Source organism: Rhodnius prolixus, unplaced genomic scaffold (assembly GCF_049639745.1).
Source record: "Rhodnius prolixus isolate KJV_2025 unplaced genomic scaffold, Rpr scaffold_1, whole genome shotgun sequence".
Classification (NCBI taxonomy): domain Eukaryota; kingdom Metazoa; phylum Arthropoda; class Insecta; order Hemiptera; family Reduviidae; genus Rhodnius; species Rhodnius prolixus.
Window position 1 is genome coordinate 54,886,393 of NW_027411581.1, and position 25,073 is coordinate 54,911,465.

A 25,073-nucleotide genomic window follows, 5' to 3' on the forward strand; every position below is an offset into this window, starting at 1 on the left:
ACGGTACAATAATTGGGGTTATGTTAAAAATTGATGCAGAAATCTGTGATTAATTGCAAAAAAGTGGGCCTCAAAACAGTGTCGGCATTATGAAAGGAACTTACTTATCGCTCTAATCGCCAAGTTAAAAACTGATATGTTTTATCCTAATACGGCTTATAAAAACAAATAAATACAAGAAGAAGAAAAGATAGTTTAAAGTCTACATTTTCATTAGATATTTAGTTGTCATTTTGCTATCATTATGCCAGTGTATTCGAATATTGAATATCGCGATATGTTATACATCTACGGTTTCGTAGATCGGAATAGTGGAGAAGCTAGGCGGGAGTGTTCTAGATGTTTTCCTGATAGGGTGTTCCGAACGCTAAGACGATCGTGGAGGTGTACTGGCGGTTCGGTGAAGTATTCCATCCACTATTATTTAATTTGGGGATCAGAGCGAGTAATAAGTTCTTGGCTTATTCATTAGTTCTCCACAATCTCCTGTGTTCGGCTTATTCATTAGCACTTCACAACCTGTTAATTCCAAAAGTTTATTGAGTAGTTCAAAATGATGATTTATTCACATTATTTAGTATATTTCTTTAATTAACTAAAGAATAACACACAGATCTAAACTCGTTAAACGGAAATCCTTTCTTTCGAAATTGGTACCTAACACTCATTTATCATATTCATTTTTCTTCTTTTTATTTTATTTTATTATTTGTAATGTAAATTTTATATTTTTGAATATAGTTCTTAAATTAATTAATTATTAAATTACACGTTTGCAAAAAATCGTACTGGATTTGATGATTCTGTTCAGTTATATTCTTATGGTAGGTGAATTGCTTTTATAATGCCGACGCTGTTTTGAGGCCTACTTTTTTGCAATTAATCACAGATTTCTGCATCAAATTTTAACATAACCCCAATTATTGTATACCGTTCGAAAGGTGATCGTATGTAGATGTTTTTCCTGAATAGTGCATGGTTTTTTCATATAAAATGTTTTTGAGAAAAATGAAGTCAACGTTTTTGGAAAAAATTAGAAACTTGCTATTTCTTATGTTTGGGCCACAAAGTAAAATACTTAATATTATTATTTTGGAATACAAATTAGCTTATTTAAAAGGAAATTTTATCTTCTTTCTAATGAGCTTATTAAAATAGCTGTAGCTTTAATAGTTTGAGAAATATAAACAACTTTTTGCTAAAAAGTAGTAACACCTTGAAAAAACATAAAATTAAAAATATCTATAAAACGGAGCCGAATCGAGCCATAGTTTATATGGAATTTTTTGTTGCAAATGATGCCCAGAATCGCCTCCCGAAGTTACCGTAGTCTTATGCTGAACACCCTGTATATTGTATAAAGAACTTCCAAATTATTTACTTTGTGTTGAGACATCACATCTTTTCAACCAGTTTTACAACTAAAAAATTAACGAGGAAAGTTATGTAGATTCCAAATTAACAGTTACTATGTTAAAAAGTAAAACGAGAGAATAAACTTGCAAGGAAAATTGACTTTTAGTTCTCTTTACACAACTCTTCTCAGATTCTGCCACCCATGTCTTCCTTTATTTCCTGTAGTTGTTGTCTCGGAGGCCTTCCTTTGCAATTTGTTCCATCGCTTAAGGCCATCATTACAAAGGCATCTGCCGAACATGACCACCTCAGCTTATTAACCCTTCTTTCTTTATGAGGGACTCCTTTACATTCTTTTTCTAACTAATATGTTATTCATTATCTTCTTCTTAGTTATCAGCACCTACAATACATTCCTAGGCCCCTAATTATTAGCCAGAAAGCTTAGTGATAATCTAAGGTTCAGATCCCTTTGAACCTTATTTCGCAGGATTTCATATACCATAATAAAATAATTAGTTTTTTATTCTAAGAAAAATTCGTTTTGTATCAACGGGCTTAATGTTTAGCTTTAAGATACTAAGTGTTTAAAACTCACTAAGAGAGCTGAATTTAAGTAATATTCTACAAAGGAGTGAACACCAAAAAATATAATTTCTAAGATTATATAATTTATTCTTCGTAGTATTTTTAAGTTTCAGACGTGACAGATTTTTTTATTTGAATACATTTTGTTAATTTGTAGTTTTCTTTACTTTTTATTACTTAACTTTTTTTCCTCACTCTCTCCAAATGTTACAAATGTTTATTTCTCAAAACAAAAGTTTTTGTTATTTTTTAAAAAAGATGGATAACTCTAAAAAGAGTAAAAAAATAAAAAGAGAAACAATTTTTTTAATTTTGTGTGATGAAAGATGATATTGTAATTATTATGTACATGTATACATGAATTAACAAAAAAAAATAAAATAAATAATTTAAGAGAAATCAAAAAACCTTTTTTTTTAAACAAACAAATAAGTATGACCACACTCATTCCAAAGCTCTTCGTTACAAAAATTACAACTAAATGAATTTTTTTATATATAATTTGTTTATAAGCAAATAACAGTCTGTTTAGAAGGCAATGGGATGTTATATAAAAAGATTATAAATAAAAAAAAATGTAAGTAAATGACGAAAAATTAAAAAAAAAAATCGTTCTTAGAAAAGTTAAATAAAGAAAGACCAGAAAATTACTTTGGTATTTCCAAATCCTAGAAAGAAAAAGAATTAATAAAAAGAAGAAGAACTTCCTTCTTTAAATTGCTCAATTTAAAAACTGTATAATAAAATCCTACTATGAAACCTATATATTTTTTTTGTTGTAATTCTTTATTTTATTTAAATGTATTATAATTCTATATATAATATACAATTAAACTATATACATAAAAACATATAATTATTTTATGAACTTATATAAACATTCTTCCAAAAGTGTAGATTTTATTTAAAGTTACAAGAAATTAGTACGCATATCACATTGTAAAAGGGATTTACTAAGGAAGAATCATAGAAGGGAGAGTGGGCTTAAATTTAAAAATAAAGAAACTAGAGCACGTTCATTTTTTTTTAAATAAAAAAGATTATGATACAAAAGAAAACAATTGATAAAGGATTCTTTCTTTCTCTGATTTTTGTTTTTGTTTTTAAACTATGTACAAACAAAACAAAAAATTATATTTTATGACGGACTTTTTTTTTCCTTGGAGGAATTATTATTTGGAGGAGGGACACAATTTGTAAATTTACAGAAAAATAATTAAACAAAACAATACATATAATAAGAAATAGATTACATATAATAAATATTTAAGATCAGGGAAAGGTTTTTCAATAACTGTTGGGTATTCTGCATTGTTTTTTGTAATTTTTATATATAAGATTATTTTTAACTTTTTTTAATGATTATTATATTTGTTTCTTCTAACCTGAAAAAAGAAGAAATTAAAAATATAAATATTATTTATTTACAAAAATTATCCTATGAATGTAGATCGATATTTTTTACGTTTATTTAGAATCTGATCGAGGGAGAATTTGAAGAGAGGGAGTATATTGGATGGATGAATGGATTGAGAGGGGGAGAGAGAGAACTGTGAAATTTATTGTAATTAGAGTTCTTTCTGGCCTTGAAGAATGGAATCTATATGTCACTGTGGATTCCAATAATGACATAACAAGACGCATCAATATTAGACCTGGAGCATTTAGATTTAAATGGAGATCAGAAGAAGCAGACAGATGTAAAGTCGTAATTTGTTTTTATCTACAGTTTGGGGCGTTTCTGGCAAGAAACTTGAATCATTTGTTAAAATGGTTCGTTTGTATGACGTGCATTTCATGCCTGACGCTTGTCTACATCAAATCCGAGATAACAAATAATTTGTAATGCTGAAATAATAATAAATCTTAGGAGATTTAAGCTCGACTGAATTTTTGTGTTGAGATTCGACCTGTGTTGTTCTTATTGTTCTTCTTTAGAGTTGTTTGTTTTTCTCAAGCCAAGAGGGGCTTGAGATGGGCTGATTCATGTTGCCATTTATTTTACAATATAGCGCCAAATTTCTTCAAGGTTCAACCAGAAAATGATTATTTTTTCCACTTTAATGATAAAACATAAGGGCAGGCATCAAGTTACATTTGGGTGTAAGCGTGTACTGGTAATAAGTATTGAAGTAAATATACAAATCAGAACTTTGAGAGGATAATTAGAGAAAGTCACATATTCTTCACACTATTTTTAAAATCTTTATTTTCGTTCCCCGTGGAAGACGATTAAAAGTCAAATAAATGAATCTCCCTCCTACTTAGGTCAAACACATCAGCTTCCTCAACTTCTCTGGTGCAATAGTAAACCAGGATCCATTGTATACTAATCCAATACTTTCTTGAAAGATCATAATGGTTACAAGAACAATTAATGCGAATAAACCATCTAGCCTAACAAGTAAATATAGAATACTTTGTAAACAATTGAGCTATGTCAGCTAGTTGTGGGTTAGGACGCTAGCTGTGATAAGAAAAGAAGATGAAAAAAAAAAAAAAAAAAACAAATCTGTCACAATAGGTTTTTTAAAAAAAGTGTTTTTAAAAAAAATTTAAAAGGTAAAAACACTTACTCAGCTTAATTAACTACGACAAGCACCCCGCCAGAAAATTTCAAAGTAGTAATAAATTAAAAATATAATATTTTAATAGCTCTCTTCACTTCCTGGCGCACCTTCCCAAGCTTCTTCCGTGCCCATCGTATCTTGTGATGGTGTACGTTGTAACAGATCTTCAGTTGTAGAATCATCACCTGAAATTTAGTATTAAAAACATTAAAATAAAAAAAATTATACCTGTAAATACTGTAGTTTGGTAAATTAGAACTAAACATTCAAAGCAGCTAGAAAAAAATAAATAAATAACAATGGGACTAAACTCCATTCAACTTTTTGATACTTCCACAATGTGAAAGGACTTCTAAAGTATCCCAGCGTAAGAAGACAAAACCACCTATAAAGGAAGGTTCCCACTTAGAAAGCGTGTTTGGAAATATAGAAATATTTTGTTAGGAACTCTTTATAAACAGTACATCGACAGCTGCGCGAACAATGTTTCTAACTTTTGAAATGTTTAGAAAAAGTTGCTATATTTATTCCCATCATAATTGAGAATCAGGAAGAACTGCTGTGAAACATTCCATGCCGTGGACTCGGATACTTTTAGGGAATCTTTTATACTAGACCATAACATTTTTTTCTAGGATTCTTAGGTTTTCTTTAATTAATAGAAAAAGTATCCAACGTTTCGAATTATAAGTAGGTATTCATAAGGGCAACAAAAGAAAGAGTAAGAGAATTGGATTTTCACGTATAAAAATAAGAACATAAAACGCTGAGCGTAAGACAACAAATAAAAGGAATTAGTTTAGTTGATAGCGCCGTGAAAGTGAGACAGATGTCTCAGGTCCAGGCGCGCTACCCTAAGATTTTCTCGAACTAAGGTCTCTACTACTCATTGTCCGTTGATGGATGGATGGTGTGGTACGTTGTGAGGAAACGCTGCAAAATTATTCACGAATATCTAAATTTAAAAGAAAAAATTTGTTAAGTTAGTAATGTGTGATGGCTTTTAATGGCTGTGTTTTGTGTATTTGTTTTTTTTTTTTTTTTTGACTTGAATACCTTTCTAGTATTCATTCCATAATTTATAACTTAAGTCTAATTTCATGTGAACTATGACGGACAAATGCCAGTTTTAGATACTTCCTGTAAAGCTGATGAATTAATCATTTGCTTTTAGTGATAAGTCGACTGATATATTATAATATATAAATTATTTAGTTCATCATCCAGCTGCACTTGACCTAGACTTCGACATGTGAGCCTAGTGCATGAACTATTTAGCTACAATAACTTCCCGTAATACAATTAAAATATGATTCCTTCTTGAATAATTCATACTAATTTATTCAATTATAAATTTTACATAATCTGTAATACCTCCACGACTTTCTGTATTTAAACCAAACTCTGAACTTTAGCGTTCATAATGGATCTGTCCGTAGAGTTTCAGATATTAAAGAGAAGTGCATTCATTTTCACCCACAGAATACTCCATAAAAAAACATCAAGCAGATAAGTCGCAGTCCCGTTCATTAAACCACATTTTTCCTTAAAATACACTTAATTGAAGTTTCCTGGAGAAATTTTACAACATGATCGCGTTGTGGATCTACGCGCAAAAAGATTTCGTTGGAGTGGTTTTGAGATAATCACAAAAACTGAATATCTTTTCAACAAAGTGGTAATTTCCGTTGAAGGATATTAATTGCTAAGTAACTTCCGATCCCATGGTCTAAGCTTCTTCCGATTGCTCGGTTTTAGCTACAGTTGGTTAACATAATATTTAGATGTACGCAAATTATTTTTGAAATACCACTTTTTGGTCTCAGGGGCTCAATACGATGTAAATTTATTTATTGTACAATCAACTATTTGGAAGATTGCAATATATCTTTACTAGAAGTACAAGAAAATAGTATAGAGCATCAACAAAAAAATTAATTTGGAAATATAATTGTATTTTTTCGACATGATTGTACGTTTTAGATCAATATAATTGGTTAAAGATAAAAGAAAAGCAGTACTGGAGGGGATGAAATCCCAAAACTCTAGAAGTAACGAAATATGTAAGAATCGTTTGGAGAGTCAGATCTCGAAGCATTTCGAACCCCAATAATAGTAATAATAAATGCTTGGGATTATATATGTATGTATTATATAACTACATGTCAATAAAAAATAGAATATTGCCATGTTAAGCAATAAAAGAAATAACTTAATGTACATCAATATGCCAATACCAAATTACTTGCCTAGATCGTCGCTATGTGAATGTGATAAACCTGGATCTATAACCTCCTTAAATTGAGTTGTTGCCCCTTTAGGATCAAGATCTGTAGCCCAGCTAAAATGCATCAAGGCTAAATGAGTATTGCCTAATTTCTTGTGCACCTGTAGATTAAAATTATGATTACATTCGTAATTAATCAGTTAAAACAATAAAATGAATAGTATAATTTCATAAATATCAAAAAGATAATGCACTTTGATCGATCATATTTATTTTTTAACTGCACTCAGAATGCTCAGAAAAACAGCTTTTGTAAAAAGTAAGGAAATTTTCTGCAGTGAAAAAAAGAAGTTCACGACATTCTCTTGCCCCAGGTTATACTATTAAAGTTTCATTAAAGTGAACAAAAATTGATGTTTTCATGTTTGTCTCCGAAGAGCATGAAGGCAAGAGCAACGAATCGACAGAGATTCTAGAATTATTGTCTTTAGTAAATAAGGAAGCAGAATCTATAAAGGATGAGAGAAACCAAGAATGATTAAGAAGTGGGAAAGTACACGAATTGAATACATTACGGTTGAAGGAGAAAAAAAACTAAGGAGAGATTGAAGAAGTAGAGACTGTGAGCATCAAAAGAAGTTCCCATTCAATAAGCCAGCACAGCTCGGAAGCCACTCAGTGCAAATAACACTCGGTGTTGCATATAATGTCGATTAATGACGCTTATTGTAGTACAACCATACAAGTGTGCAATGATTGAAAATCGCATATATTCATCCTAATTGAAGCCCTATTTCTTGGGATTTAAGAACAATGGAATAGTTCACTCCTGAAGCAGAGTGTATAACAATAAATGAAGATGCTAAGAACGCAATGTATCAGAAAAAATGTTTTAAATGAGTTAAAAATTTAAAAAAAACTTTTTATTATAACTACAATTAAGCAAAAAGACATCGATAAATCTAAACAAAAACCAGCAGCGAGAATGGTAGCTTATGTGCTGAAGAGAGCAGAGATGAGAGAGAAGAGATATGAGAGAAGATAGAAGAGAGATTCCTAAGCTATTAATAAGTCTGGTCCAAGAGACATGAGTTTAACAACAAACATAAAAAAAATTCAAACGTTTCACTGTTTAGAAAATCTGGTTGAATGCAATCCTTCTTCTTAGAAATCTTTAAGAAAGTATGCATTAGTATTTAATGCAAAAATAGAAATAACAGTACCTTTCCCGTCAAATAGTAGACTAGTGATTCTTTGGGGACTAATTCTTTTAATTTCTCCAATTCTGTTAACGCTTCTTGATGTCTATTACACGATGCTAAAATTGATGCTCGATGAAATTTACATAACGGATTGTTTGGTTCCAATTGAATAGCTTTATTCAATGTTTCCAGGGCCTCTTCTTTACGTTGCAATGCCATTTGAACCTGTATTATATAAAATAAATGTAAAAAAAAAAAACACGAAAAATGTCAAATAAAATAAAATAATATTAATAATAATTTTATTACTCACCACCCCGATATGGCACATTAATACACAACTATTTGGATTGATGGCTAATGCCCGCCGATAATGCAGTTCAGCTAATTGGAATTTTTCTTGCTTCGAATATATTGTACCTATACCATACCTAACAAAAAACAAAAAAGTTATTGAAAACAATAAATAAAAATAATTGCAATCCCTTTCAGGTAGTAAACTAAATTGAAAAAAGGAAACTTATTTTCAAGATTTGCCCAATAAGATAATCATCTAATCTTGACTTAAAAAGTAACACAAAAATCAAGGATTTGTTGTTAGGATTAGTGAAGTTAAATTGCATGTAGGGTTATCTAGTTGTTTTATAAATAAATATAAATCAGTAGGAATTTTTTCTCACTTTTACGTTTACAATTTCTATACAGAGTTTCCCCCCAAAAGTTCCCTGAATCAGAAAAAGGCTCTTTGTGAGCGCGAGCCTGAAAAAAAAAAATTAAAAACATAAAGTCGCCGAAAACTAGAACTTGATAGTACGATTTGGCCGCTTCAGCAGAATCAAAAACCTCTCAACTGGAAATACCACTTTACAGATTTTTCACGAAAATATTTCCAGTGATTTTCTTCCCACTTTATAGTTCCAAAATCCTTTTTTTACGGACAATGTTTTTACCTCAGAATGTTTGATTTGAGCTCAGATAAATTTTCAAATTTTATTTTTTGTTTTAAACAAAAGAATCAATTCTTTTGACAGGTTGGAACAAAGTGGAAAATTCACAGTTCATCAAACAAAAAAAAAAGTAGTTTTAGTTATTAGAGGGCCAAAAAACGATAATTCTGGGAATATTTTTATCCGGCAACCGTATTCGATTATCTTTCACGATATAACAAAAACAGAATTTAAAAAAATACACACTTTATAATATAAACAATAATTAAAATTTCATACCAAGCATTATAATGCCTTGCGTCCAATCTTACAGCATTTCTATAACAACTCATACCTTTGTCTAGTTCCTCTGTTAATACATATTCATGTCCAAGAAGAGTATAAGCGTATACGAAATTTGGATCAACCTGGAAAAATTAAGAATGATTTTCTTAAACGTTAACTTAATGGCCTACATATCACCTACAAATTTATTAAAAAATTACAAATAAGTTTGCAATGTAAACTTAACCAACCTGTACGGCTCTTTGAAAGAATTTAATGGCAACGTCATGTTCTTTTTGCAAAGAATAACAATTGCCAGCTGCACACCATGCTTCTGGTGAATGCCTGTCTAATAGTACTAAATCCTGCGCTAAAGCGGATAACGCTGATTCTCTTTGCAAATGCCATAATGCTGTTGAATAGATTTCCATCATTGCACAGCGCTCTGGTTCACATTTACGAACTTCGCTGAACATTCTACAAATTGAAGAAATTATTATTTTGAAGTTGTATCAAACTATGGATATATATATATAAAGGAAGTTACACAGCCTTACTTCATTTTGTAACCGTAGTCCAAACTTATTTCAACGACTACTAGAATTAGTTGGGATCGTAAGACTTTTTTGAGGATACTAGAGTAGGATCCAACAGTTACAGAAAAGGTGTTTCACTATTACAAAGAGCTTCATTTTGATTACAAACGAATACTTGATAAAATGATGCGCACACACATATGTATATAATATATATAGTCTGCGTGTGGGTGTATGTATAGAAAACGACCATTCTTTAACAAACCTTTAAATAAATATGGCACGTTAAATAGTCAAGAGCACTTACCTACAAGCTTTTTTATAATCATTTAATTCGAAGTATGCTTTTCCTAATAAAGATAATACCCAGCCAGTATCGTGATGATGTGGTGGTAAATTTGACAAACATTCAATCGCTTTTTTACATTCAAATTGTGAAAGGTAGAGATAAGCTTGTCCTAATTCTCTTAGTAGCATCATCAGTCCTTCTAAAGAATGACGTTGCAAAGTAAGCGCTTGATCGGCAGCACTTTTGGCAGTACCACCGGCACCACCACAGCCAGGCATCAACACCGAAGACGCGGGAGATTCTACAATGGTGGATGGTGAATCCATACCACCGGCTGTTCTATTCTTCTCATTCAGTTCAGCAAAATGTGCTGCCTTCGTCAACTGTTTAGCCAATCTAGATTTAGTTTTTCTGGAGGGTGATTTTGGTGTGGCGAATTTGTGGTTTGGTGATTTTGAGTTTTCCTAAAACATGAAAAAACACCAAAAACTTAAAAAATTAAATTATAATTTTCCAATTTTCTTCAACTTAAACGGAAACAGTATACTTCTAAATGTAGGTAAGTACATAATGTAAGTTACTAGTTGCAAACTGATATTATGATTAGATACTTATAAGAATCCTTGAACATTGAAGGGAGTGGCATATAACAAGCCAAATCCTCTACCTACTGAGGCTACCTTTAGTGTTAGCGGCTAAAAAGAAGACTAAAATGGATAGGGGTGTGTTTTTGGGTTATGAATTAGTTTGATTAATTTGCTTAAAACCTAATAATATAGTATGCACTATAGCAGTGATTCTCAACCACTGTGCCGCCAAATTTTAGATATGCATAAATTAAATGTAGAAGACGATATAAGAGTAGCATTATCATTTATACGACCAAATAATATAAAATAATATTATACCTAGTATATATTACTTTATTTTATATTGAAAATAAACAAACTATTTTGCACAGTGTATTTAAAGATAAGTAAAATGCTTTTAAACTTATTGTTAGTTAAACTTATTTTGAAATTGTTAAAAGTGTGCCGCGACAAGAAAAAAAAAGTTGAGAATCACTGCTCTATAGCATGCTACCCATTAATTACTTTTTCTCATTACTGGTAAGAAAAGTTGATTGTGATTATATCAAGTTTTCCGCAATGGTATGACGAGCAAATAATAATAAAATACTCACTTTTACATTATAGCTGTTAGTAAAAAGCCTAGATGAACGTCTAACGTTTTGTTGCTGCTGCTGTGCGTTCTGTACTTGTGCGGGCGCACCGGTTGGTGTGTTATTATTGTCCGACTGGTGGAAAATTGCAGGTTTCGTAGACTGCCTCAAAGGAGAATCTTTGCGCAATAATTGCTGAAGAAAACAACAAAAAAGACTACTTGTAACGGAAAATATGGTTATTTTAACTGTACATAGAGAAAATAAAATTGTAGACTAAAGCTAAAGCTCCTAAGCAATTAATTCAATAATTTTTTCTTTTTAGATCTAAATTACCATTACGTTAATAATATTACATTCGTAGTAAAATTGCAAATTATTCTGAAATGGCAAATATTAATTTAGAAATTAATGGAGCTAATGTATGACTTCAAACTGATTTAACACTTTACAGACGCCATTAGCGATACTTTGGGGTGCGCTATAGATCTTTTAGTCCAAAGTGGGTTTGGCTTTCAGCACTTCCCTGAATAATTTACCCTCTAACAGAGCTAAATAGTTGTTTTGCTGTTCATTAAATTTATAAAAGCTTATTTTATTCTGTGCCGCAAAACAACTATTTTGATGTTTAATTGTTAAACTGTCTCCGTTTCGTTATAGGATAATTTTTTTATCTTAGTTTTCTGTCAATCGGTCGTTCCTCTTACTCTCTCGATGAATGGCATCCTTATTACAAATAAAATGACTTTCTCAATAACCTCCAATGCCACTAAAATAAGTATACTTCTAAAAAAAAAAAATTATATTTTTGTTTAATAATTGACACAATACTCACTCTTTTAACCAAAACTTTTTGATCGTTTGCTTCCGTTAAAGTGTTCATTGGCGATGGAAAACTTTCACTACCCGTTGATGAAAAGTCTAATGGTATAACTCCAAAACTAAAAACGAAATATTGCTTGCGTTAGACAATGTAAAAGTTGAACATAGTTTTTACAAATATAATCAACTATCACTGTTTATATAAATAAATAAAAATTTATTTTGTTTAAGCAAGTAACTTAAGTAAAACTTTTCGACTAAACTTGGAATGGTTGAATTAATTAATTTAATTAAATTTAATGGAAAAAGTAATTTTCTAAACAATTATTTTATTTCAAATAGAGTTTCTTGAAGTTGTCACCATTATTTGTTGAATAAAAAAAAAAAAATATATACGAAAAAAATAGATATCTGAAGGTAACCTTCTCCGGTATGGAAATTCCTTTTGCTACTATTTCAATACCCTGACTGCAAGCTTCCACATGATAAAAGATATTCATCATTCAAAATAATATATTTAATTAGAACCAAAAAGTAATAAAATTTAACTTAAAAGCAATATAAAACTGGCAAAAAGTCACCTTGGAGTCAAAGGACTAAGGGTACCAGCAAAAAGTCCTCTATATCTGATGGCTCTCTTTGGTCTAGCTACTACTGGCAAGGGTAGAGGTGAAACTTCTGGAGTGAAAGCCCTTACTCCAGACATACAAGTATTCGCCATATTTACTACTTGTACTGGAGTGCTGAAAGTGAATAAGAATACTTTTTGAGAATATAAATAATAAAATGGTCTTATTTAAAAATTAAAGTAATTTTTAATTATTCTAAAAGAATATTTAAATCTGGCTTTATAAATTAATATAGATGGATGGATTTCAATAAGACAAGCTTGATCTGAAAGCGTAATTATAATACGATTCTCTTCTTATCAGGAATTTTATATTTTTTAAATTGATTTATTCCAAAAGTCTACAAGCAGCAGTATGCCCAAGAAGTCCTAAAATACCAGTATGGTAAATATTGCTCATTCGTTGCTTAAATATTTTTAAAGAACTCTTTCTACTTTGTTAATTCGAAAAAAAGTTTTATATTCTATCAGTTCTAAAGAAAAAAATTATAGTTTTTGCAGTTCTTCTATTTCTAAGGTAGCTGCTACATAGAATGAAACATAAATGAACATAATTTCAATAATCTCAGACAATAAATTCCTTTAACGAACATTACCTGTTTGAAACGGTTTTATTATTTGCAGGAGAAGTTGTGGTTGGCGGCGTAACTGAAGATCCACCGTTGGTGGAATTATAAGCACTAGATACCATCTGGGAGTTGACATAATTTATTACAGGATTATCACCAGTTATATTTGTCATTTTGTCAAACGGCGACAGATTAAAGGTTTTAGCTGGATCTGGCAGATCACCTCGTCTACACAGTTGTTCAAATACAGTCCACAAAAATGGATTTAATTTTAATGCCTGAAACAAATATTTACAGACTCGATTCAAATACATAAAGTTTAAGCTGGCTTTTTAATTTATTTTAAATGGCCCATTTTTGCCAACTCTAAAAATGTAAAGTAATTGCTTATACTGATACCCTTAGCGTCATTGCCCTACTAGATCGTCCTGGAGTAATTCTTGTGATTTTAAGTCCCTGACTAGAGACTGTCCTAAACTTGGCTTACTGTTATTTAGTTGTCTTCAATCGTAGCTATTACATTTTTTTATAATCTATGTATATAAAGAGGAATCTCAGATTTCCTCTTACAAACAGGAATCTCCCACTAACAAATCCCCACTTCATAATCAATACAACACAATGCCCCTAGAGTATAAGAATGTAATAGCAAACGTTTGTGAAAAAAGAAGTTAATTTATAAATCGACCAAGAGATTGAACAACAGAAGAGAATGGAGCTACAAATCCTCTCTTAAGAACAAGTTGGCAATAATCAGAATACAACGTAACATACGACCATTGGTATAAAACATGAACTCCTCACAAAAACGTAGATTAGTTTCTCACTAACTCCATTAACATTAACCAGTTCATATAATAACTAACCAACCTTTCTAGAAGCTTCGACACCACGTTGATGCCTCTCTGTTGAAAAACAGATAGTTGCAATTAACATCAATGTAAAACCAGCAATGTCACCAAATTCTTTAATAACATCTTCTAAATTTCTACTTCTTCCTAATTCTCCTCCTGTCAGGACACTCTCTGCTTCTGAAGTTCTGGAAAAATGAGATATTCTTTTATTCATATAAATTTCTTCTGTTTTTTATTTTAATTCCAAATTACTTATTAATATTATGTTAAGTAAATATTTCGAAATAAATTGTAGCAAAATTTGTATTTAATACAAATAATTTAATTTTGATTTCATGCGTCGTAATAAGCGTTTTTTAGAAACAGCAAAAACGTTGAAAAGACATTTAATAAAAATAGAAATAGGATAACATTCATGTTTTTTCAAACTTTTCATTTTTGTCTTTATATTCCCAAAACACTGTGCAGATTGTAACTAAGTAAACATCACCCGGTATACTTACTTCTGTAAATCCAAACAGCACTTTGCCAACAGAAATTTACATTGTGGCGAACTAGAATTTTTGAGTATTGAATATGCTTGAGCTGGTTTACCGCTTCTATAGTAACAGGTTGCGAGAAGCCAAATTGTTTCTTCAGATTCAACTGTAAAAAATGATAAAACTAATTTATATTGAATAAAAATTTATCGTTTTGGCAGAGAATAGGAAATTCAAATTAGAAAACTAAACATTTTGAAAATTAATAATACATTTCTTTTAATGGATCGCTAAATCGCAATTAAACATTTTTTTTTTTTGTGATTTCTGGCTTTCAGGTTGAGTTTGTAGTTGATAACTCAAGTAAAATTTAGTTGTTACAGAGGAAAGCCTTTAATTTAGAGCACATACTGCACATTGTTAGCGACAAAACCTAATTTATTTAATTCAGATCGTCAATTTTAATAACCAAATTAATCGGGCCACCGTTTTTCGCTTGATATGAGGTGCCTTATGAAGCATAAACTTCACACCATCCCTCCTTATTCTCTCATTATAATGAGCCCTAGTGAGGCACAATGTGCCAGATAACTCGAATTAGCAGTCGCCAAAACTGAACGCATCTTCAGGCAGCGATATCTGAAGATGTTTCTCTGTGACTTACAGTCCGCCCTAACCAGAGCGCATACTATCGAATAATTAAACTGGAAATAAAAAGATATCCCTATTGGGGATGTAATGAAAGATTTAATTTTAACATCTGTTGCACGCAAAAAAAGAAATATTAAGAACAGTATTTAACCATGAACAGTTCTAGAATTTTCCTAATTTAATGTATACGTATTTGTAGACCACACAAATGCAAAAAAACGTGAACACAAAAAGTATTTTCCTTCTTAAAATTTAAACATTTTAAGAAAAGTTAATTAAAAAAAATTAGTTGTTTTAAAATAAAAACTTTATTTAAGTCGAATGATCGTAAATAGCATAAGGGTTAATTGGAAGATTATATATATAATATCTTACCTTCAGCCCGAAGTCGTTCGGCAAGGAAGATGGCATCATTGTACGCATAATGATTTAGGCAATGCCAAATTGCTGCCTGAAATATTTACAATTACGATTAGTATTTTTAATATTTACTGTTTAATTTTTAATGTAGAATATTTCATTGAGAATAAAGTAATATAAGCTTTGCCATGAGAGAATTAAAATAATATATAATCCACATATAAGGAAAGCTCCAAGCAGATCCAACGAAGTGGTTTATTCCAAACTGACTTTCCAACACGGTTTATTAAAATGGTGATGGTTAATAATTAAACCCTATTCAGTCAAAGCACGTATACTGAAGATCTATCAAATTTGATAGACAAGAATTTAATTAAATACTTGAAATAACACCGATGGCACTTTAAAGCAAAAATCTTGATCCTTAACGTTCATTTCTGGTAGAAAATGAATTTTATTTCTTACTGAATTACAGTATTATTGAGCACGACAGAGGTTATGTTTTATCCCAGAAGAAAATCCAAGATATTTTAATAGAATTTTCGTCTTTCATCACTCCTTAAATTAAGAGGTAAAAATCTGGCGTAAACAATCAAAAGACCATCAATGGCTCTTGTAATCGGAAGGCCAAGTGTAGAGAAATTTTGGCAACGGTCTTACATTGAGGAAGGATCTAGTCACGGATATGATTAAATATTACAGTAAGAACCGTGATCTGGTCAGAGATTGTTAACATAGAGATGCAACTTAGTTTTTATTTTTTCCTGGGGTTGATTTAAGCCATGAGACTCAGGGTCCCTCGCATTTTGCGATACCATAATAATAATATAATAAGGTAGTATCACGCATTCCTATCGAATTGTGAGAAACGTCCTCAAATAAAGTGGAGTAGCTCCGGTTACGATCTTGCTCCCCTCAAAATAAAGATATAATAATATAATATATATTTGCTCGAGTAAAAAGAAATAATAATATAGAAAGGGATTAGATTGGTTAGCGTTCTGGCCAGCCCTTAGATCTTTTTCTTCCTATAAGCTTCTTAATGATGTTCATTCTAGCATGTAAAGAAAGAACAGTATCCGGAGGCCAGAAGCACACTGAAAAAAGCTCCGAACGCCAACATCTCAGATGTTGACGCGCCTTAAAATAAAAATAATAAATATTGAAGGGTAGTGATTGTGGGTGAGTGTATTTAACAATGGTTGCATTTATTAGTGAGAAACAATCTAAAAAATTAGATAAAGTATATTAACTGTCCTGTAGGTTTAAAGTGGCAAAATATCTTTATTATCATGCATGTTTTTTTATCGCCATTTAAAATCAGCGATGTTATCCATCACTTTAACCTAACCAATTACGGTATTTTAACTAACTAACTACATTTTCAGCAGTTACAAAAGCTACAACAAATTATTACATAAATTGTTATCCGTTAAATGCATCAATAATAATAAAAAACAAATATTGCCAATAAAATCTGCGCCAAGTTGCACCTTATAATTGTTCTTTTATCCAGTGAATAAAAAAGAGAAGAGTAATACCTACTTTCAGGAAGGAAACTTATTAGTTGTCTGGACGAAGGCGGATAGTTAATATATTTTACTCAGATTTTTCTATGATCACATTAAATAAAATTTAAGGCCAAGACCGCGAATCGAACAAAGTACCATAGAACTTCTTAGCTTTGCGGGTCCCGTTTCTAACCGCCCCGATACAGAGCTTTTAAATGCGGGCAGTTTTGTTCTATAAAACACAATATTTTGAACAATATATTTTCCAATAGATAGAATTATTATTTTACGCAAGCAATACCATAAAAAGTTACTTCGTAGTAATTTCTTTCCTTTTTTTACTAAGTAGGATTTTTATCGCATTGGACTCGTGTGAAAAGTCACTTAACCCACTTTAGTTTATATTAATTCACTTACTTCGATAATACTAAACGCTTTCAAAGATAGTACTTCATTACTATCTGTGATAGTTTCATACGATTCAACAAGCATTATGCCGAACAGTTTAAATGTTATAATATAATTAAAACAATGGCGTAGTATTTTTATTTGTGAATGTAAATAATGATACTTCTATGTACTATTATTGATTGGTTGGTTGCGAAATGTAAATAAAATACTTGGCAACTTAACATATGATTATTATTGCTTAATTATTTGTTAGAAAATAAGAGATCTCATTTACTAACACCTTTAATTGATTAAATATTCTTTGAGTGCGATGTAAAATGAAGTATGTTACTGAATTCACTTCAATTCAGTCTGATTATCCTAAGGAATGGCCACATAGTGAAGAAGGCTTTCCTCCAAGTTTTAATTGATCCTAAGAAAAAAACCTTCAGAATTCGCTCCTTATTTTTGCTCATACAGACCATCATTTTGGTTTCCTATATCTATCCGAGTTTCTCTTCGACATAATTGCTTTCCCATTAAGATTTCTGATCCCTTAGATAACCCATTCCTTCCAGACTGTCTAGTCGGTCATCTTATCGTTATAAAGTTATTTTGAAATTTACATATATAGAAAATTTAGTCTTCTTCCAAGACAACATTATGCGTCAGTCTTTTGACCCCAGACTTGTACAGGTCACTACCCTCAGTTAAAAGAGGTGACAAGAACTTAAAAATTTGACTTCCGACTGGCTATCAAACAAAATTTTCGTATATCCAGTCTAAATAGCTTTCATTAGCAAAGAAAGATAAGAATATGCACAATCATTGTTCCAAGTAGAGAAAGCAGCTGCAGCTTAAACAAAAAAAGGACAGTATGATGCCAGTACCAAGGAAAGCGATGAACAGAAAAATGCCGGACCGGACGATGTTGACGTAGTAAATGACCGCTGCGCTTCCGTAACGCCAGTTGCGGGAGGGGATAGATGTAGCGCAGCAAAAATTATTAGTGTAATAGATTTTGAAAAAACCTTATGCAATTTATTCAATGTTTATTTAATTATTAAACCTGTTATTAGCGTCATTATCACCAAAGATGTAAAGTTTACATCTTTTAAAGATTTATTTACGGTTCAGTTCATCAGTTCGGGCAGACTTAGTAAAGAAATTTGGTTAAAATATTGCACAGTCTTCATACTGAGCTAGACATAACTTAGTTACACGCTGCAACTGGAGGTAGTTTGACAATCAATTAAAATTTCGCGGATGACCTTTGGGATAAAACTCCTACAGTCTCCTCATCCATAGTTTTCAGAATAGTAGTCAGATCATTTGTAACAATATCATGTTAACCATCATTTTCATCTAATAAATCTACACAACTACTGCAATACCTAAGTCAAACAAATTTCTGAAACCTTCAACCTTAGTAATAAGTAAACTCTATTAAGAATATTCATTCTTTAATAGGTAGACAGTACGGTTCTATCCATCTCTTAATGAACAGGTGACTTTGAAAACTTAACGCCTGAGATAACCAATCAAAAGTGAAAAAAAAAGTCTAAAAGTCTAATAGATCATAAATGTTAATCGCATAAAATCAAAATAGTTTTTATAATATGAGATCTGGAGGGGTAGTGAATTGTGATTTTTTTCGTCGGCTGGGAAGGCCATGGCCACAACAGAATAATGAAAATCGTGGATATTTTATAAACTAAAACAGAAATAAAAAATGATATTTTTCAAATTGATTGTCTACTAGATAGATAAGTCTTTATTTATTAATAATTTCCACAATATTACAAAACTACATAAACAAATGTATAAGACGGACTCAATGGCCTAGGCCGTCTGAGGAGTCTTATCAATTTACCTTAACAAACCAAAACATATCTTAAAACATAAATGCAATATAATAATAATAATAGAAATAAGATTAAAAAAAAGACAAAAAGAAAACAAACAAAAACCAAAAATATTTTATGCCTCTTTGATGTAGATAATTAATAAGTAATATAATTGAAAAGTAATATTTGATAAATTAATGATAGAATATAAGTAAATAATTGATAAGTAATATTACTGTTATATATTTAATAAATTATTTCTAAGGTCGTAAGCCATTTTACAATAGTTTACTAATAAAGACCAGTTTTTTCCATTTAAAAATGCCAACATATTTTCTTTACTTATTCTAGAGGTTTCAAATATTTTGATCCTAATATCATAATATCTAGGGCACCCAAGGAGGAAATGATAAAGATCTTCTCTTTCTTTCAAATTACAAACAGGACAGACAAAAATGACTTCTTCAGATTCATTGTAAATAAAAGGTTTATAACTTAAATGTAAAAGTTCACTCCTAAGCTTAAATATTAATCTTTTACTAGAGAGAGGCAGAGCATTATATAAATAATTATTTTGTGCCAAATTATAACATAATTCCCTACCCAACATATAATTATTTGAATTCTTGATTTCATCCATAAATGTATTATTATAATGTTCACTAAGTTTTTCTCTAATTGACAATAACTTTTTGTCCCACAGGTGAATATTATGAATATTTATTGGGGGTTCCAAACTAAATTTCAAAATGTAATCATTAATTTCACGAAACCAGAACATGTTTCTTTTAATAATTTCTAATGCTAATACTTTTGGCAACCTTGAGTCGGGCATATTTAACACTTTGATAATATACTCATGGTGCAGTTTCATTGTATATAGTTGTGTCGGCCCGATACCGGTCTCAATATGAATGAATGAAGTTCGAGCATAATTGGGCAGCCTAAATAGTCTTTTAACAAAATATCTAAACAACTTTTCCACATCCTCATACCATCCGCCTCCCCAAACCTGCGCTCCATAGCACAAAATTGAACGACTTACACTATTGAACACTCTCAACTTCGCACCAAATGACACCGTGTTACTTTCCAGTAGTCGACACCATACTGAGTTTAGACCACATTTTGATTTTTTAAGTTTTTCTTTATGATTTTCTGCAAAGGATAGTTTTGGAGTTAAAAGTATACCCAAATACTTATATTTATTAACAATTTCTATTTGCTCATTTTTATAAAACCATTTTTCTTTCTTTGATCTCTTTCCTCCATTAGTGAATATAACAATTTTTGATTTCTGTAGGTTAATTGTCAGGTTCCAGGTATCAACATATTTCCGCAAAGAATCAATCATACGTTGCAAAGTATACGGTTCTGAGGCCAATAACACAATGTCATCCGCATATGTTAATATTTTCACTCTCCTATTACAAATATGTACACCCCCACCATCCATATAATCATCAATATCATTCATAAATAATGAGAACAATAGCGGACTCAGCAAGCAGCCCTGCTTAATGCCCATTCCCGTGCTAAAATAACCCGTTAAACCTTCTTTGCACCAAACTGCCCCACTAGTTCCACTAAAAAGGCCTTTTATTGAATTTAACATTTTTGTGGAGATTCCAAGCTGCGTTAGTTTATAAATTAAAGAATACCTATCTATGGTATCGAACGCGGATGAGAGATCAACAAAAAAGGCGTACACCTTGCTTCTTTTAGAACTCAGTTTGATTTTAACTATATTCACTAAATTAAATATATTATCCATTGTAGAGAAATGCTTTCTGAAACCACTTTGATATTCCTTTAGAACACTCTCCGACCATTCAGTCAACCGTTCCAACAACAAACCACAATATATTTTTCCTATAGAGTTATTAAACGAAATTGGTCTGTAATTGCTAATTATATTTTTATTGCCTTTTTTATGGAGGGGAAAGATTATGGATTCCTTAAACGATTGAGGTATTTGTGCTGTATTAAAAACGTTATTAAAAATATTTAGAAGTAAATCAAAAAAAGATTGCGACGCATTTTTGAAAAATTCGGACGTAATCCTATCATTTCCAGGAGCCTTACCATTTTTTGCTTTGGCCAACACTAATAATAGCTCATCCATCTGAAAGGGTTTATCCAAAATGTCGTTTTCTACGTATGGTTCAGCATAGTGCATCCTACCAGCTGTTAATGGGGAGTTAAAAATGCTCTTAAAGTACTCTCTCCATTCATCAGGTTCTATTTCTGATGAACACAGAAAACTTTTTCTTTTAAACGAATTTACCGCATCCCAAAATTCTTTACTATTTTTTGTATTATTAATTTGATTTATTATGTAGTTATTATATTCTGTTTTTTTCTTTTCACACAAATCTTTAAAGTTCTTATTACATTTTAAATATATTAATTTATCTTCTTCTTTATTCCATTTCCTGAACCGATTAAAATATAAAAACCTTTCTGCACGTGCCTCATAGCATTCCCGATCAAACCACTTTTGTTTGTACTTTGAATTATTTTTTGGATTAGGATTATAGCCAGCGGCAGTTTTAATAACCCCACAAATTAAATCTACATCAGGATTTTCAGATTTTATGTTGTTAATTAAAATATTTAACTTTTCCTGATAACATTTTTTATCTTTTATAATACTCCAATTCAATTTTGGGTACAAAGGCAATAAATCTATATTTTTTATTTTTTTAATATACACACTAGTTACGATTGGCAAATGATCAGAAAAACTCTTTGGATCGACTTTAAAGTCTTTAATGAAGTTAACCGCATCCCGGCTGACACAACTATAATCAATAATAGAGCTGGCGTTAGTTCTTAAATATGTAAATTCCCCCATAATATCACCTTTAGTACAACCGTTTAGAACAATCAGATCAAAATCGTTTAAAAATTCTAAAAATTGTTTACCTTCTACATTTAAATACATGTCTTTAGAGTTTCTGTTAAAATTTTGAATTGACTGACAGACTGGGTAATTTTTTGTTAAGATATTCTGCAAATTACTGATTCTACAGTTAAAGTCACCAACTATGATGAATTTAAGATTATGGTGCTCCAATACAAAATTGCACAGATCGTTAAAATCTTTATCCCAAAAGTTACAATTAATATAAACCGGTACAACATATATAGGATCTTCAAATTTAAATTTTATCTTAAACACATACCTGTGAAAAATGTTACAAAATTCAATTAAATCATTTTTACCATGTCTGACACCGAATATACTTCCTCCTGATGCTCTCCCCTTCGTTTTCTTCCTTGTAGCCGGGATACACACTAAGCTGAAGTCCTTGAATAAAGTTAAAGGTAAACCCATTTCATGTTCCTCAATAAACGTCTCCAATAAAATGATAATATCGAATTGATTTAGGTATTTAATAAATTCCGAATCGTGTTGTTTTCCTTTAAGACCAGCTATATTGTATGCCAAGATGTCCAGGGAATCATAGATTGGGCTTGATTGCTATGTACCAAGGGCTGTTGCCCCTTTTGTAGACACGCGCTCGAGGTCTCGAGAACCAGCGGATGTAATAAGAGGCTGAATTGTGTCTTGCCCCACTATTGGTTTTAATGATAGATTTTCACTAATTTTATTTTTCTTTATCATGGACTCATCCACCCGAGATGCATCACATTGCACCGGTGGCGAGTTTGATAACTGGCGTTTTTTGTTGTAAGGTTGAACGTCATCTCTTACAATAAGTTTATCATATTTGAGAGTAGCAAATTTACCCTCTTGCCTGGCTCGAGTGAGTTGTGGTTGCAAATTCTTCCGAATTGCTATCACATCTTTTGAGAAATCTTGTGCGATGAAGATTTGACTACCCTTTAATTTGCTCGCATTCTGTATTACCATCAGTTTCGAACGAAAACTAATGAATCCGACGAGAATAGGGCGACTTCTGTTCTCTATGTTTTTACCTATACGCCTAACAAAATCTATATCCTTCACATCAATATTTACAGTCAATTTTTCTAATAGGAAGTCACAGACAAATTTCTCCAGCTCCCAGTAGTCTGAAAATTCTTCCGAGATCCCAAAAATTACTACATTTCTTTTTCTCACCTCACGGTCCAGATGACTGATTTTTGTTTCAATTGTTTTCACTTTGTTATCTATACAGTCGATATATTCTTTTATTTCACTGACAGTTTTAGATCGACTATCTTCAATATCGTTTTTTATTTCACAATATAATTTGTTTAAATGGTCAATCACTTCAGAACCCATATTTTTATCTTTAATTAAAAGTAATTTTATTATAATAAATGATTGTAAGAAATATTCTACGAGTATGATGTAGTAAACACAGTAGCACTATAGCACGCGACCTTTAGAATGTTGTGCACTACACTAATGTTTAATCAACTCTTACTCTCATTTAATTGAATTTTATTTCTTAACTAATTGTATTAATTCTAGTCGATAGATTTTTCTTAAACTTCACATACACAGTCATTAATACTTGAGAAATATTTATGCAAATTTTCAACACGAAAGGTGAGTTACAAACCACTTTTTAACAAGTTTTTTATAAGACACGATGTACACTGTATCACAGCTCAAACTAGACTCCTGATTGTCTACTATTTATATACCGAAACATTCGGGATATTAGTAAAAATCTTCAATTTTTAACTGCCAATCTGCAGTATAACTTTTACAATTAAGACAGGATTATTCATAAGTAAAAAAAGGTAAGATCTTTTATTCTGTAAAATTTAATTAGCAGATAAATCTTTAAAAGAGTTAATTAAAAAAGGTGAAATAATTAAAAAGCACCTTTATAATACATGAATGAAATCGAAAAAAAATGATAAAAGTACTTTTATTACCAAGATTAAAGTCCAATTACTGTCCTTATAGTATTTAGCAAAGGTTTACTTCATACTGAATATTAGTTTTAAGGTTGCTCGTAATTAGAATTGAAGAAAAAATATGGTTATCGATAAGATTGATAAGAAAATAATGCAATTATTCAAGTAATCCAAAAAAGTAATCTTCCATTTATAACTTAAAGAAGTAGTATTCACAAAGAAAACAAGATATTCTGACAGCTGTTATGGAACACAAAATCAATATTCCTTTCCGTAATTTTAATTGAAAAAAGACCCCTTATTCCGCTTATGAAAGTAGGAAAGTTTTACTATCTTAGTTTATAATATTTAAAAAATTGAGAGGAAAAAATATCTTAAGAATAGAGAAAAAATACTTACAAAAATAACATAACACACCCAGGATTAGGTAAATCTTAAAAAAAAGGTAACATTTTAAACAATGAAAAATTACCTGTACGGGTTCCTGTACCAGCATATTATACACGACAGTTTTCAGTCAAATTCTTAGATTTTCTAGCACTTACGATTAAAAACAAAAACACAAACCACAATCACAAATTCCTGTTACAAAGTAAGGAAACCTCTAATGGAATGTAGAAACTGGATAGAACGCCATATTGTATTTCTTATCGTAGCTGCCACCTACAGTCAAACTAATAAAATTTGTAATATTGTGTATATTATTTTTCTCACTTTAATAAATAAATTCCTTTGAAAAATGTTTGAAAAATACTAATTGTGAGGGATAAATGATTTATTTTTTATACATTGCCAAAAAACAAACTCCAGAACTACTAATAAAATATTATTTTATATTAGTTTTGGTATTGTACAAGAGATAGCGCAGTATGTACTATTTTCTTGCAATTAAAAGGTGGTCAATTTATTTTTAAAATTGAATTCCGAAGTTCTTCACTTTAGAAAAGTACTGGACATTACTAAATTCTTCTTTTTCTGT

The 25,073-nt window shown here is 30.8% G+C and overlaps 1 protein-coding gene across 3 annotated transcripts; it reads right to left on the reverse strand.

Moving 5' to 3' along the window:
* Window positions 1-3,137: 3,137 nt before the first annotated feature.
* Cdc27 (cell division cycle protein 27) lies at window positions 3,138-24,738 on the reverse strand. 3 transcript variants are annotated; one of them, XR_012463193.1, is made up of 16 exons: window positions 24,567-24,738; window positions 15,520-15,595; window positions 14,518-14,659; window positions 14,031-14,199; window positions 13,188-13,438; window positions 12,545-12,706; window positions 11,977-12,082; window positions 11,163-11,336; window positions 9,998-10,443; window positions 9,406-9,631; window positions 9,170-9,297; window positions 8,257-8,374; window positions 7,965-8,168; window positions 6,764-6,902; window positions 4,521-4,699; window positions 3,138-3,329 (listed from the first exon to the last, which is right to left on the reverse strand). XR_012463193.1 is itself a non-coding variant. In XM_074144127.1 (15 exons), exons 1-15 carry the CDS (start codon window positions 17,505-17,507, stop codon window positions 4,593-4,595), a joined length of 2,523 nt encoding a protein of 840 aa, XP_074000228.1. In that variant the 5' UTR covers window positions 17,508-17,581; the 3' UTR covers window positions 4,516-4,592. The 3 variants fall into 3 exon arrangements, 1 of the variants encoding a protein (XP_074000228.1); XR_012463191.1 differs by lacking the exon at window positions 24,567-24,738 and adding an exon at window positions 17,433-17,580; XM_074144127.1 differs by lacking the exons at window positions 3,138-3,329; window positions 24,567-24,738 and adding an exon at window positions 17,433-17,581 and having other exon boundaries at window positions 4,516-4,699.
* Window positions 24,739-25,073: the final 335 nt, after the last annotated feature.